The 15,694-nt window shown below is 41.0% G+C and overlaps 1 protein-coding gene across 2 annotated transcripts in view; it reads left to right on the forward strand.

Moving 5' to 3' along the window:
• Positions 1 to 15,694, forward strand: part of pex5la (peroxisomal biogenesis factor 5-like a) — a 116,159-nt gene that overhangs the window by 61,585 nt on the left and 38,880 nt on the right. Inside the window, exon 3 of one of the 2 annotated variants that reach the window (XM_037114268.1) lies at positions 11,425 to 11,563. In XM_037114268.1, coding sequence (XP_036970163.1) covers positions 11,425 to 11,563 — 139 coding nt within the window. The remainder of the gene's footprint in view (positions 1 to 11,424; positions 11,564 to 15,694) is intronic. The other variant, XM_037114267.1, reaches the window with a different exon arrangement.

The following is a 15,694-nucleotide window of genomic DNA, read 5'->3' on the forward strand; positions in this document are numbered from 1 at the left end:
ATCTAAAATCAGGTAAAAATCATGCCCATAACACATTAAACACCAAAACACATGAAGATATTAATTTTTCATGATATGAAACAAAGAAGGCCAGCAAACTGTCATACTGCAGAAGCTCAAAACAGATAATATTTCAAACTTTGGTAAGCTTTTCTTTTACAGTATTCACCTGACAAATTCATGGTAACACAAAAGTGTTACTAGGTAAATACCAATGGTAATAAGAAAGTAAATACAATGAAACTATGGCCAAAATACTCGGCATGTACCTGGTAACTATATGGTTAATTACAGTGTGTTAATTGTGTAATTAAGTTTGTAATTACTGCTGGTAATAAGCAGGTAGCTCCAGTCCTAGCTATTTACCCAGTAAATATATGGTAACAAAAATGTATTACTAAGTATTGTATTTACTTTCTTATTACCACTGGTGATTACCTACTAACAGTTTTGTATTACCATGAATTTACCAGGTAAGTACCTGGTAATTAGGGGACTGTAAAAGAAAGGCTTACCCGAACTTTTGCTTTATAATTGACATAAACAATTAAAGGAAGGGAAGGCAATTTGGAGAAAGATAGATTTGGGTTAGAATTTGGGGTCAAATGCTGGCCCACAGCATCAGTACATGAGACCTGGGAAAGAGAATCAACAGTAAACTATTTTTCTCCAGAATTGCCTTCCCTGCCTTAAATTGATGCAGTTTCATTTTGCTGTCCAAATCTATTGACTATCTAATCTTTCTTAAGTACTACTCATCTAAACAGATAAGTATCTCCTGGATCACCCAGCTGTCAGGCATAAGGCATGAAAAAGAAATGTTAAAATGTTTTGCATGTGTGAGTGAACCAGTTCATTATTGTGAGAGATGATGGTTAAAATATTCTAAAAGGTTAGTTTATAAAAAAAAAAAAGGTAAAATGATAATAATCATAATAATAATGATAATGATAAAAACAAGCCAATTTTCTCAAAAAGATACAAAGTGCCCACACAGTGAGCTGGATCACCATATCCCCGCTCACAAAACAACAAACACAGGCTCAAAAGGGAAAAAGTGTTTTGATGTGGTAAGCAATAAAAGCATGATGGTTTTGTTGTTTTCTCTGAGAAACGAACACAGTTTCTCTCCTTGCCAGGCTTCAGTCAGTCAGTTTTATAATTCCCAGCTATGTGAAGGTGGCATTTTAATCAAGTAAGGTTTGAGCTGAATATGGGTAAAAAATTGACTAATTAAAGCAGCAAGAGACACTTGAGATGATTAATTTCTTCCATTAAAGGCCAACAGTCAAGTGGTTATTATTCAAGTTTTATGATGTTTTGAAGATTAAATGAGGCATCTACGTCTTTCACAACACTGTGGCTCTGTCTTCGCTCGGACTCAGTTACACTTTTCCTAAACATAATGTAAATTCACTGAATAAATTCGATCCCCCCCCCCATGTATTCTCATCCTATGATTTGTTGCTGCGGTCCAAAATGCATGGGAATGCATGGGCTGGCAGCAGCAGAGGTTGAAATCAGGTTACTTCAAACTGTGAGACTTCCCTTGTACCGAAGCTTTATTCTGACACCAGAACCGAACAAACTAATTACCTGTGCTGGGTCAGCATTCTTGCAGCACAGTGCAAACCCTCACTGCGCACAGTAATGACCCCTTCCTTCCTTTGGATATTATTCATGTGCTTTTTTCAAAGGTTTTGGTTTCTGCTGATGGAGTTTGCATTCCTTTCTTTTAAGAAGAAAATATTGAAGCTCATTCTAAACTGGTTGTTACCACCGTCCACATTTCTTTCATTTTATACATCACTTTACTTGACGTCAGACATTTCTGTGTGCATGAAGCAAAATGCATAATATCAACCTCATTGTGCATCATTATACAATTTTTATTTTATTTTTTAGCATTACGACCCATATTTATCAATATGGCCAGATGGCTCCCTCTTGTGGATGTAGAGAGCTGTTAGCAAAGGAGGAATTCAGGTGATGTAGTCTAAAGAGCAACAATGTCTGCATATAGAGGCATCTGTGGTGGTTGGCTGTTTCAAACACCCAGACTTTTACCCGGGAGAATGTTGTTCCTGAACTGTGTGAAACCAAAACCATTAATAATTTTAAAATATGGAGTCACGTGACCATCGCGAGGGATGTAGACGCTTCGCTTCGTCGCTCCGCAGAACCCCTCAATATTTAAGCATTATTTTCATATCCAACGCTACTTTTTGCGCTCTCGGTTAATTTTTTCTGTCTTGTGGAAGTTTTGTGCACATTGAGATGCCAAATTCGAGGGGACAGACAAACAGGCAGCCACCAACACCTCGTCCAGCCGTCGGTGTGGCAGCTAGCTCGAAACAAACGACAAACAAACAGCCAGCAACATCTCCTTCAGCCGTTAGCGTGGCGACAACAAGTCCGAATAAAACAACAAATGAACAGCCGACTACAATTCGGCCGTCTTCCGCCGACAATGTGACGATGGCAGCAAGTTTGGAAAAAACGACAAACTTTTCAGCCGACAACGAGGAGCTCGCCGCGCTAGTTAAGGTAGCAGTTGCAGAAGCTATCAAAGAGGCTATCCCCACACTCGTGGAAGACGTGGTGTCTCAGCTGACTAACAAGACACAAGCTCTGGTGGATGCACAGGTCGCGGTATTCCGCGGCGAGATGGTTGCCATGCAGGCTGAGATTTCTAAGTGTGTGGACTATATGGAGAAGGACGAGAACCGTGTGGAGGAGATGGACAGTCGGCTCTCTTCATCGGTGAGCAAATTGGCAGAAAAACATGCACAGCTGGAGGACAAAATTGCCGACATGGAAGACAGGTCGCGCAGAGACAATGTACGTGTGCATGGAGTCCCTGAAAGCGCAGAGACACTGAATGTTCTTGCTTTCCTGACGGATGCCATACCACGGTGGTTTCCTAATCTGGGACCTGTTGAAATTATGCGCGCGCACCGTTTAGGTGCTCCGAAGGAAGACGCAAATGGCAGACCTGTGTCTCGCACCATCATTTTCAAGCTACTGCGCTTCACTGACAGAGATAAGATCCTGAAAGCGGCGCGCGGCGCAGCAGTGGAGATGGAGGGAAGAACCATCCGCTTCACCCCGGACTACAGCCCGCACACATTCAGACGCAGGCTGGCCTTCTCCGAGGCAATGGACGCTCTGCAGAAACTGAACTTTCGCACTTTTCTCCTCTATCCTGCAAAACTCAAGGTGATGCGAGGAGGAGTGAGCCACTTTTTCAACACCCCAAGGGAGGTAAAAGGTTTCATCAACTCCCTCGGTGAATAGTTTCACTAAACAGGTAATCCAACCAGCTGTTTACTTTAACTAAATGCTTTGTAAACATACTCTGTTTCATTCATTGGATTCAAATTCTTCATATTATGAATGAGTCCAGCTGGCTTATATCACGCTCTCTGTTCCCAATAAAGAAGAAATACTGACTCCACAAATCTGCAGAATGCCAGGGATTTATGTTATTGTTGTTACTAGGTCTCTTTTTGATTTTTGTTTAAGACCAAACTCTGTTTTCTAAAAGGAAGGTTGTTGATATAGTCTTGGCATGCTGCCAACTCTACTGTTATAATTTTACCAGCCATGTTTTAGTTGCATCTAGTACTGATAACCCAGGCTACCACATGGTTGTACATTCTGGGTAGCTCAGTTACAATCGCTATGATCATTACTGTGATATGATATGATATAACTGTAATCTGTTATCGGGTGGGGGGGACCTGTGCGCGAGCTGGGAAGGAACACGCCTCTCGAGGATCACAGGTCCAACATGGAGGGGAAGTCAGGCTCCCTAGGAGGAGTAAAACTTTGCTTTTGTTTTTTCTTTTTTTTTACTTTTTTGTGGGCGTTTGTGTTTTTGCCCTCTCTTGTTCTTTTGAGGGTGGCGGGTTCATGGCGACAGGGGTTTTGGGGTGGGATGGATCTCTCTCAACACTTTAATTTTACATTTTGGTCGGTCAACTGCAACATAGGTAGTCTCTACTCTACCCTAATCTTGTATCACGATACCAGCCTCCATTGGTCACCATGTGTAGTATGCATGTAATCAGCTGGAATGTAAATGGGCTGAATGGTCAAATTAAGCGCACAGCCTGCTTAGACCTGTTACGTAGACAACATGTGGACGTTGCCTTTATACAGGAGTCCCACTTAAGAACTATAGATGTCCGCAGATTTTCAAATAAACACTATCATGTGGCCGCCTCAGCGTCACTGGACATCAAAACTAGGGGATCTCTAGTGGTACTGAGACGTAACCTCTCAATAACTGTACTTGGTCAATTTGGCAGTGAGGATGGTAGGATCTCTTACATTAAGACTATTATATCTGGACGCAAATTTGCTTTTATATCAGTTTATGCTCCATCCCAATATGAATCAGAATTCTTTCCCAGATTAACAGAAGTCTTAGTGCACCTACAAGACTTCTCACTTATTCTCGGTGCTGACATGAACTGCTATGCAAATGTGATATTGGACAAATCTACTCAGCGCTCCACGGCCACACAGTTACAAGCATCAAAAGACTTTCAGAATTTTCTGTCAGCATTTAGCTTAACAGACTTGTACCGCTCTATCAACCCCACATCCAAACAGTACACTTTTTATTCAGCTAGACACCAGAGCTTCTCCAGAATAGATTATATTTTAACCTCAGCTACTTCCCTTTCTGAAATACATGATGTTGTTATTAAGCCTTGTTCTTTATCGGATCATGGCATTGTTGCAGCGCGCTTCACACTCCTAGGTACACCACCAAGAGCCCCACGTTGGCGGTTCAACGTCTCACTTCTCAAAAATGATGATTTCTGCACTTTTCTGAAGGAGAAGCTAAACTTTTTTATAGATGTTAATGCAGGCTCAGTGGATGATCCTAGATTTTTATGGGACGCTATAAAGGGCTGTATTAGGGACTCCTCAATCTCATTTTCATCCCACCTTAATAAGAGCAGACTGAACAAGATAACTGAACTGGAGAATGCGCTCGCCGAGCTAGAGGTGCAGCAACGGGCCACATATTCTGATGCAGTGCAAGGCAGAATAGCTGTGACAAGAACTGAATTGAATTCTTTGTTAAGACGTAGGGCAGAGTTTTTGATGCACAGGACCAGAAGAACATATTATTTCAATGATGCCAGACCAAGCCACCTTTTAGCTTTAAGACTGAAAACCCATGAAAAATATTCAAATATTACAGCCATCGTAACACCTAGCCGTACCCTAAGCAATCCAGTTGATATCAACTCTGAGTTTAAATCTTTCTACTCATCTCTTTATAAATCTGAAATTTCCCTTGATATGCAGGCGTGTGCAGACTTTTTTCAGGATCTCAATCTACCTTCCCTGTCCGATAACGAATCAGAATCACTCAATACCCCCATTTCGCTAGAAGAGTTGAGGAAGGCTCTCGTTAATATGAAAAAGGGCAAATCCCCAGGGTGGGATGGAATTCCACCGGAGCTGTACCTCACTTTCTGGGATATCTTGGGCAGACCATTATTGGATATGATTAACATGGCCATTGATAAGGGTGCGTTTAATTCCAGCACTAATACTGCTATAATTACAGTCTTGCCCAAACCGAACAAAGATTTAACTAAATGTGGTAATTACAGACCTCTTTCCCTCCTGAATGGGGATGTTAAACTATATGCAAAAGTACTTGCAACCCGGTTGGAAATACATCTTACAAAGCTCATACACAATGACCAAACTGGTTTTATTAGAACTCGCCTAGCATCTGACAATGTCCGTCGCTTGTTACACATCATTCATGCATCTAGTAGTATCGATTCTCCTTGCTCGGTCCTATCGTTGGACGCTGAAAAAGCGTTTGATCGGTTAGAATGGGAATATCTTTGGACAACGTTGGACAGATTTGGGCTAGGTTTGCATTACATCAATATGGTTAAAGTTTTGTACGCAAATCCCTCAGCAATGGTCTGCACAGGCCATGTCTGCTCTGCCCAGTTCCCAATATTGAGGGGCACTCGTCAGGGCTGCCCCCTTTCACCATTACTTTTCGCTCTTTCCCTCGAGCCGCTGGCGCAGAAAATAAGGCTGCACCCATCAGTACATTCTATCACTTTTTGTAACACAGAGCATCGTATTTCCTTATACGCTGACGACATTCTTCTTTATGTCGGCAGTGCTGGTTCCTCAATCCCACATTTGCTTTCCTCCTTTGATATGTTTAGCTCACTCTCTGGATACAAAATTAACTGGAATAAGTCAGCACTGATGCATTTAAATCCAGCTGCGCATCAGGTTCCCCTGCCCTCCCATATACCAGTAGTCAAAAGCTTTAAATATCTTGGAATTCGAATTTTTCCCTCCACATCGTCTATAGCAATAAAAAATTTTCAAGGTATATATAGCCAGATCGAGAGGGACTTTGAGCGCTGGTCGAATCTTCCAAACTCTCTTCAGGCCCGAATAGCAATAATTAAAATGGACATACTCCCTCGTGTTAATTTTTACTCCTCCATGATCCCTCTCGCTCCCCCTTTGGGATACTGGGATAAACTCCAGTCATTGGTCTCTAAGTTTATATGGAAAGGAAAAAGGCCTCGCATAAAACTCACGACTCTTCAGCGAGACAAGAATCAAGGGGGGCTAGCTCTCCCAGATTTTAAAATCTATTCCTGGTCCTATGTGCTACGCCCCCTATCTACATGGTTCGACCCGAGTTCCGCTGTTTCTTGGAGACCAATTGAGGAGAATGTTGCGCTACCCCACAGGTTGCAAGACTTGGTGTATGCTAACATACCATTGCAAAAAGCCAAATTACGTTTAGGCCCTGTTATTTCATTTTTACTTGCATCTTACCGTACTGCAATGAGGCATGTTGGCGCTGATCATAAATGGCATAATCACACACCCATTTTCAATAACTTCTCACTTCTTACTGGTAATATGCCTTTTTCATTTCCGCATTGGAAGAATAGAGGAGTGAACATACTAAAGGATCTATATAACGTCCATGGTTTACGAGCTTTTAACGATCTACAAGCAGAATTTGGTCTTCCGGGTTCATCCTTTTTCTTTTATATGCAATTAAGATCAGCTATGCGGGCATATGGTGTCCCTTGGGGAGTAGCTCTTCCCACACACCCTCTACGTAAGTTGCTTGCCTCTATAGGACCTACACGGGGGATGGTTTCTAAACTTTACAAATTCCTTTCTGGACCCCATAAATCCTTACCAGTAGAGGGCATTTGGAAGAGAGATTTAAATGAAGTTAACGACAGAGAGATTTGCTGGGATACAGTGTGGAAAAACCTTAGTGGCACTTCTAAAAACCCCAACCACCAGTTAATACATTATAAATATGTTAACAGGATGTATCTCACCCCCAGAAGACGTTATGCTATGAAGATTGCCACATCCCCGAATTGTGATCTTTGTTCACTTAATGTCCAGGGGTCGTTTTTGCATGTTTATTGGGAGTGCCCCGGTGTGGTTGGTTTCTGGAAAGAAATATCTCTCACTTTAAGTGATATTCTCAAGATCAAGATCCCAGTCTCCCCAGCCTTACTTTTGCTTAATGATGACTCTGCTTTAAATCTGTCCCTGCAACATAGACGCATTCTATGGGCTGGTCTCACAGCCGCCAAGAAAATGCTGGCCCTTAGATGGCAACCACCACATTCCTTGGCCTGGCGGCAATGGGCCAACTCATTTCTTGAAATTGTCCTGATGGAATGGTCTGTTGCCCGTATGCATGGTGCCAGCCATAAGACTTTGCAGGGCTGGGAGGCAGCACATAAGTTAGTTAAAGAAAGGGTGCAGCACGGCCGATCTTGAATTTTATTTTGAATATATTTATATTGTATATTTATTTTATTTATTCATTTCGAGAGAGATCCTGGTTGGGAGGTTCATACGAAGTCGCCTGGGGGAGGGAGGGTTGTGTGTGTATGGGGGGGAGGGGGGGAGGGGCGGGGGGGGGGAATGGGGTGGTAAATGTTTGTATAAATGTAAAAACTTTTCAATATTGTTACAGCCCTGAATATATATGTCTCTGTTTTGTTTTGCACTTATTGATGTATGTATATGATGTTGACATATATATGCTGTGCATTTTCAATAAAAAAAGTTGATCACAAAAAAAAATAATTTTAAAATATGTAAAATGAATAAATAAATAAATAAGTTATTAATTACCTAGTAAGTAACTTGCTTAAGTACGTAACATCAGTTATTTATTCAAAACCAAACCCTAATCTCTCCCTGAATATAACCAAATAGTTGTCAGCCCCTATGTACATGAGTATTTCTTAAAACTAAGCTTTTTTATGCATTTTGGCCTTTTCATTCACATTTAAACAGTGTTTTAATTTGCTGAAAAGTGACCTTTTGGAAAACTGAAGGTGTTCACAGACTTCATCATCAGTGTTTACATCTGAATGGGCAGAAACTTAAGATTTTTGGAAACAATGACACAGACACCCACGTGTTTGTAGCATCATTGTTACATGGAATATGGGGTGTGTGTTATGACATTCAAGTATTCAGGTTTGTAAGGTGGTGATATGGTTGTTACATTGTTAACTTTTATTTAGAAAGACAGACATTGATAATACAATGATGGAAAAAAGAGAGAAAACGGTTTCTTACAATGTTTTGCTGACAAAGTAGCATTTTTCCAGAAAGCTTGTGTGAAGAGCAGTCACGTCTGCGTGCCTTATTCATACAATTTTCTGTAGCTGATTCCAGATTCAGTTGAAAGGGTCAGTATCAGACTTCAGCAGAGCTTGATGATGAGGACCATTGGAATCTAGTGTGCTAGGACAGGGAAACCTCTAAAACATGCAGGGAGGGGGGGGTCCCCACAAACAGAATTTAAAGATACTGTTTTAGCACAAAATCAGCCCTCAAACATACAGTAAGTAACTTAGCAATGTCTCATAGCATGTTCTACATGTATTCTTCATGACTAACGTAACAAATACATCCAGTGGCTATTTTATTAGATACACAGCTTAAGTGATTGCAGCCTATAACCACAGTCCTGCAATGAGACATGAAAAAAAAAGCTGTCTGAGAGAGGGATTCATTGAACTTTATGGTTATTTTAGACGCTGTGGTTTGTCGAGCTTTTGAAAGATGTTTCTGTTATTGTGTCCACCCCAGTCCTTTCAATGAGGGTACGCTAGATAACAGACACACACGTCAATTGACACAACATTTTCATGCATGGTCCAGATAGCATTTAAAACATGAAATATTTATTTTTAAATATTTACTTATTTTATGGTCATTTCGGCATCAAATCTGCATCCCAGCTTGTGGTAAAGAGAGGGTTTCCACTTGTATCCTTCTCCATCTCATTGTTAAAATGGCTACTATAATGGCCCTGTAATAATAGAAGATGGGTGTACTATACACATATAATTGTAAGGGCACATACAGTATGTGCTATGTATCCACACAGCATCTTTCATATCAAGCATATGGAGGGCCGTGTGCAGTCCATTCCTGCCTAGTAATTAAACTTTCAGCACCTTCATTAAAATTCTGCTTGCAAGCACGGCCTGTAGAGCAACAATAGCAAATGTCATGTTCCCCTGCTGCCAGCATTATAGACACGCTGCACAGGCTGACAACAGCGGCGGTGGTGGCTCGCAAAACTGGTTTTCACCTCCAAATCATGAAGCATTGGTTGGCAAATTGCTGCCAGCTGCACCTGGAGTATCGAGGCTTCAGGGTACCAATTTGGATGTAACCTATTCTGCAGCTGCAATGGCAGACGAACAAATTGGTGCATCACAGGCATGGTGATTAACATTTTCATGGTTTGGAAGGTGAGATAGGCAATAACGGTTAAGCAATTATTTTTTGGGACACATCCATCGGGTTTCTCTCAGCCCAGCTTGTCCGAGTGGTTCTCCCAACGGTGACTGCAGGACTCAGTGAGAGTAACGGCAGGAGTTGTTTTCCTGTATATAAACAAAAATGTAATCTTAAACAGCTGAGATCCAGCACAACTTTAGTGCGGTTATTATCATTTTTAATTTCTGATGCTGAAGGTGCGGTCACACCAGATTTCACTTCCCAGTATCCACTTACAGTCGCAAACTAAACCCACTCAAACACAGTCAGATGAAAATTGCTCTCCAATGTTCAGCCAGCTGGGAAGATTTGGTGGTACTGAATTCTCATTCAGGAAACATTGATGGTTTATATTGTTGTTTATACTGAAGGATCACTATACAATATTGTACAATATTTCAGCTTAACTTAAAAAAAAAAGATGCCAGTTTTTCAGCAGACACTCTATTGCTGCTGTCTCCACGTCTGACTGAGCCATGAGCTAATTAGCTAGCGGTATCTAGCTACAGCCAGGGATAGCTAACAGAGAGCAGCAGTTGTCGGTTACTCTATGTTTTTGAAGCTACCTTCGAATTCTGGCTATATAAATGACACCTTTAATGGTTGGCAAAGAAGGATGCTGCTTGGCTGTAGTAAGCACAAGGTTAATGACAATAAAGTGTTTGGTGTTTCCTGTCCTTGCTGCTTTTCCGCCAAATCACATGAAAAACTTTGCCTCGAGGAATTCTGGTTTGGCCGCCTCGCTACGCTGGCAGAGTTGCACTTGCCGTTCTCCCTTCGTTTATCCATTTTAGTGACCTCAATTTCAGCCGAGCTACGCCCAACCTCAAGCTAAGAAAAGCTCCAATGAGCCAGAAAGTAAAAACACAATGTGGGTGAGAAGGGTCTTTATGTGACTGAAACTTCAACTGAAATTGTTTTCCAATGGGTCAACAATAAAATGTGGACACAAAAACACACAGAGGAAAAACTGTTTTCTCTCTCGCTACAGCACCTGTCCTTTCAGTGTGCCGTCAGTTGAAGTGTCGGTTTGGGAGACACCTCATTCAAAATTAGCTCTGTGCAAAGAAAGGTTTTTACTGTAACAAGGTAAATTACAGTGCGTGTAAAAGCAAAATCTTCAATTTGCCGCCTCAGACTGATTTTAGTGTGTGCATACAAAAACTGCAGTGTGATTGTGTGATTAGGATGATTCTCCAGCAACCAGTGACCAGACCTCAGCTGTGTTTTGCTGTCAGAAACGCTGCATCGGACTCACTTCGGCGTATCTGTGTCAAGATGCTGTGAATAAATGATGAATCTTAACCAAACTTCACTCTGTTCTGATCCTTTAATAACTTTGTTCTTGCACATCCTCATACTCCCACTCCTCCTCATTAACAAACTATCCATCCATCTATCTATCTGTGAGACACAGTCAATTTAAAAACCCTTCTGTGATGCAAGGATGTCGTAGCATATGGACTCTGGGTTCATAGGGTTCAACTTATCTCAGTATTAACATGCCAGGGAGTCTTACAGACATTGAGTGAGAGCCTGAACTGTCTCGTCTGTTTGCCCTTACAGCTGGTGAGTGAGCAACAAGAGAGCCGCCCGCTTCTGAGCCCTTCCATCGACGACTTCCTCTGCGAGACCAAGTGTGATGGGCTTTCCCGCCCAGTGACGTCCAACACAGCTGGTACAGTACAGTTATTGATGTGCAAATGTACGCAGGACACTACAAGTACAGTAACATTTCAAGTCATTTTGAACTTGCTGTTTTAAGATGCCCTTTATTGCTCAGACCATGTCAACAGAATAACATAGAGTACACCTAACACTTGAGGCACTTGAGAAAATTCTCCCTATGCATTGTCAGGAGTAAAGTCGTGTTGATTTTCAAGTAAGGAGCCATTAAATCATTTTGCAATGGGAGACATAAGTACTTCAAATTCCAACAGTGGGAAAAGATTTATGTATTGTGTGGAATTATATATATCTGGCATTTCTAATCTGCACTTCATTTGTGTAGATTGTAACACAATCTGGGGATGGATGACACTTCATTTTGAGATCTGGATTTTTTTTTTACATAACAGACAGTAATTATGACAGATCCAGGTGAATACACTAAAACCTGCAGCTTTCCAGTTCAAATGTGAAATTGGAGTCTGGCGTACAGATCAGTAATAGTCAATAGCTCAATCGATTTGAACAGGAACAGAAACCCAACATCGTGACATCAGAGTACTTATTGATTTTATGTCCAAGGGTTTCCCTTCACATATATGTGTCTTAGACAGAATATATTTGTTATAACCTTTTTCATTCTACAAGTAAGTAAACTGAAAATCAACTGGTCAAAGAAGGTGTCGAGAAGTTAAATGTACCGACTTTAACAGATGCAGACTGCCATCTTCGTTTCCACATGGATGGGACATTAATCATTGAGCTGCACCGTCTTTTAAATGATGATTTTCAGAACCAGATTGCACAGCTGAGACGTGTGATCTCCAAACTGGCCAGTGACGTATGGGGGGACTGTTGTGAAAAACTCTCCTTCTGTCTACCCAGTTCCTCCTGCTGCTCCCATTGACAGTGATGTAGGCCTAAAATGATTTTCAAAACAGTCAGATTGTGTCTAGAATTTGGTCGATGTGCAATGTTATAAAGGTGTGTGCCATTAAAAGGGTTTGGATTGCACAAATGAACTCATCGGTGCCAACTGCTGATGGAAGAGGAAAGTGTTTTGTTTTTTTTTTTCATGTGCTCCACATGTTCACTTGGGTTTCCTCCAGCTGCTCTCATTTCCTCCCACAGTGTAAAGACATGCAGCTGAAATGGATATTAGGTGTGATTGTCTGTCAATCTGTTTTCACACTGTGATGGACTGGCAAACATTCCAGCACTGAATAAACCTGAGCAGGAAGGCAAACGAAATCAATGATTAATGATAATTACCAGCTCAAATATGCTAATCCACATGAGACCTACATCATGTTGTGCTCTCTCTTGCGTGCAGCTTCCACGTTTCGGGGCTGATTTTGAGGTTGATGACTGTTTTTTTTGTCCGTTGATGTAATTTTAAAAACTCTGTCATGAATTATAAAATGCCCACATGGGTATCTGGGGTTTGGAAACACACCCATCAAATAGATGTCTGTTAAATTTTGAATTTAAGTAAGAAGATGAGGAGAAGTCTTCAACTGTAAACTAACCTCATCAGCTGGTTGCCCCTGTTCAGCACAGTGTCCTTCCCACTACCCTGTGATCCATCACCGTTAATTTCCAGATGAAGGCTGAAACTCATTTATTCAAGAGGAGCCTCTCATCACCACCTCCTCGCAGGATAAAATCCCCTCTCTACAATACTCGCCAAAAAATATCCTTTTTTTTTCCTTTCGTCAGCACTTGCTCTAACATGCTAGATAGTAGTCAGAGGAATTCTCTAAAGACACAACAGTTGAACTCTTTTTGAACTCTTTTCAAATGATTGCTTGAGATTTCAGTCATCAATTTAAGACCAATCTCTCTTCACACTTGCACATTTGCGAGACGTTAAACTGTAAATCTAAATGTTGTTTAACAGTGTGTTTGTCTGCTTTACCATTCCTAACTAACTTACTTACTATCTACCGTGTTTTGTAGACTTACTCCGAAGAAGAAGAAGCACAGTACATCATTTTGTTGAAGTAAGGGTTACATTAAAAAATGTCAAAACAACTCCATCATCCAATATCCTTTTGTCAAAACAACTTATGTCACCATTCCCAGAATAACCATTGCAGTGACGCACCTACCAGACCTTTGCCTTACCTTTGTCGTACTGCCTTCTGAGTTTGCCTGTATTCCCATACCAGTGTTTCACAATCATTTAAACATTTAGTGAAATCAAATCATGAAAAAAGAAAAATCAACAGAAGAACTCACAGCTATGTTTGATAGTGACAGTAAGAGCATTTCCACACACACCATGCAAAGAGAATTCAAAGGATTGGGACTAAACAATCATGTAGCCGTTAGAAAACCACTTATCAGTGAGGCTAACTGAAAAAAAAGGCATAAAGATTGGACTCTGGAGCAATGGAAAAAGGTCATGTGGCCTGGTGAGTCCAGATTTACCCTGCTCCCGAGTGATGGGCGCATCAGAGCAAGAAGAGAGGTGGATGAAGCGATGCACCCATTGTGCCTCGTACCCAACGTACAAGCCTGTGGGGGCAGTGTTAGGATCTGGGGTTGCTTCAGTTGGTCAAGTCTAGGTCCAGCAACGTTATGTGCCCAAAAAATGAGGTCAGCTGCCTACCTGGATATACTGAATGACTGGATGATGAATGGATTTTTTCTTCCCTGATGGCAGAGACATATTCCAGGATCACAATGTCACGATTCATTGGACAGAACTAAATGTTGTGACATTGCGTAAGCTTATCAAAACGACGTCACAGCGATTGCATGCCGAAGTGAAAGGTAAAGGTCGTGCAACAGTGTATGTTATGTTATTTCTCCTGTCAGTGCCCTTGACTGGAGTTGGTCCCTGGGCGCCTCTGCATCTAATACTTAGGGTAGGTTCAATGCAGCGGACAAATTTCCCTGCAAGAATCATTAAGGTTGACTTAACCTATTACGCTGTCAAGCTGAAAAGCTCAAGACTCCCGTAAAATTCTCAAAGGCTACATTGATTTGCTCACCACCAGTCCATTGGCCACCACAGAGCAAATCATGAGCCATTAGATAAATATACAGTCTCCAAGCATCCAGTTCAAATATCCAGTTGATGAGGAGAACTTACTTGTCTGTGCAATTGTCTTCCCATCTCATCATTTCAAGTAGACTCGAGGGTGCCAAAACATTTCTGACATCATTGCCTTTTCATGAACAGCTTGCGTTTATTTTTGATGCTGAAAACTCTTCAGGCAACCTTCCCCACGAGTGTGTCTCCCTTGATTTGTAATTGTACTTGTCGTCTAAAGAGCACAAGGCATGGAAGACAAGCACACTCTCTAATTACGCAGAGATTTCAGTCAAAAAATGCTCTCAGTTGGTTGTCATGAAACAGCAGCACGCCAATTATGCAGTCATGTGTCTGTAGTTTGCATATTCGCAAAAGCCAGCGAGGATCCTTGGAAATGAGTTAGAAAACTTTGGAAGTACCACAATTTTTTTTTTTTTTTTACTGGAGCTAGGGATCTCTTATGTTACCAGTTTGTTTATTTTTTTTTTCAAACATATGTTTATAAAAATCTTGCAGCAATGAAGAAGATCATTACAAAGTCCCAAGTTATTGGATGAAAACATGGATAACAATTCCACTCCAAAAGCCAGATATGCCTCATATATAATATGTGCATAATGACAATGTAATGTGACCCTACAAGGATTTACGAGGTATGATAATGTTCACCTTGGAAGCACAACGTTCATGACAACCGGTAGTGTCAAAATGGCAATTACTATTATCTTATATTAGAAAAAAAGTCAGCCAGATTTAGGAATGCATTAGAATGCATTTCACAGAGTATGATTTTGCTTTATTTATCCATTTTCATCAGCAACACAACAGCCAGCAGCAAGACATAATGATGATTTGACTCGAACCACAACAAATCAAATTACTGACAGAAAAAATACAATAAACGAGACCAGAGACTAAAGTGACTTTAAATAGAGAAAATATACCAGCAGTGGGAAGAAACTATTTGGGTCAAGTGTGGGTTTGATTTACAATGACAGACATTCAGTAGGCACAAAAAGCTTGGAAGATTATTCACAATACTCAAATCAAAACATCCTCTTCTGAGCAGCTATCAGTGCAGAATTTTAACGCCGTCAGCGAGTCTGAAGTCATGAAGAGTCATGA

This window comes from Acanthopagrus latus, chromosome 11 (assembly GCF_904848185.1).
Source record: "Acanthopagrus latus isolate v.2019 chromosome 11, fAcaLat1.1, whole genome shotgun sequence".
Lineage (NCBI taxonomy): Eukaryota > Metazoa > Chordata > Actinopteri > Spariformes > Sparidae > Acanthopagrus > Acanthopagrus latus.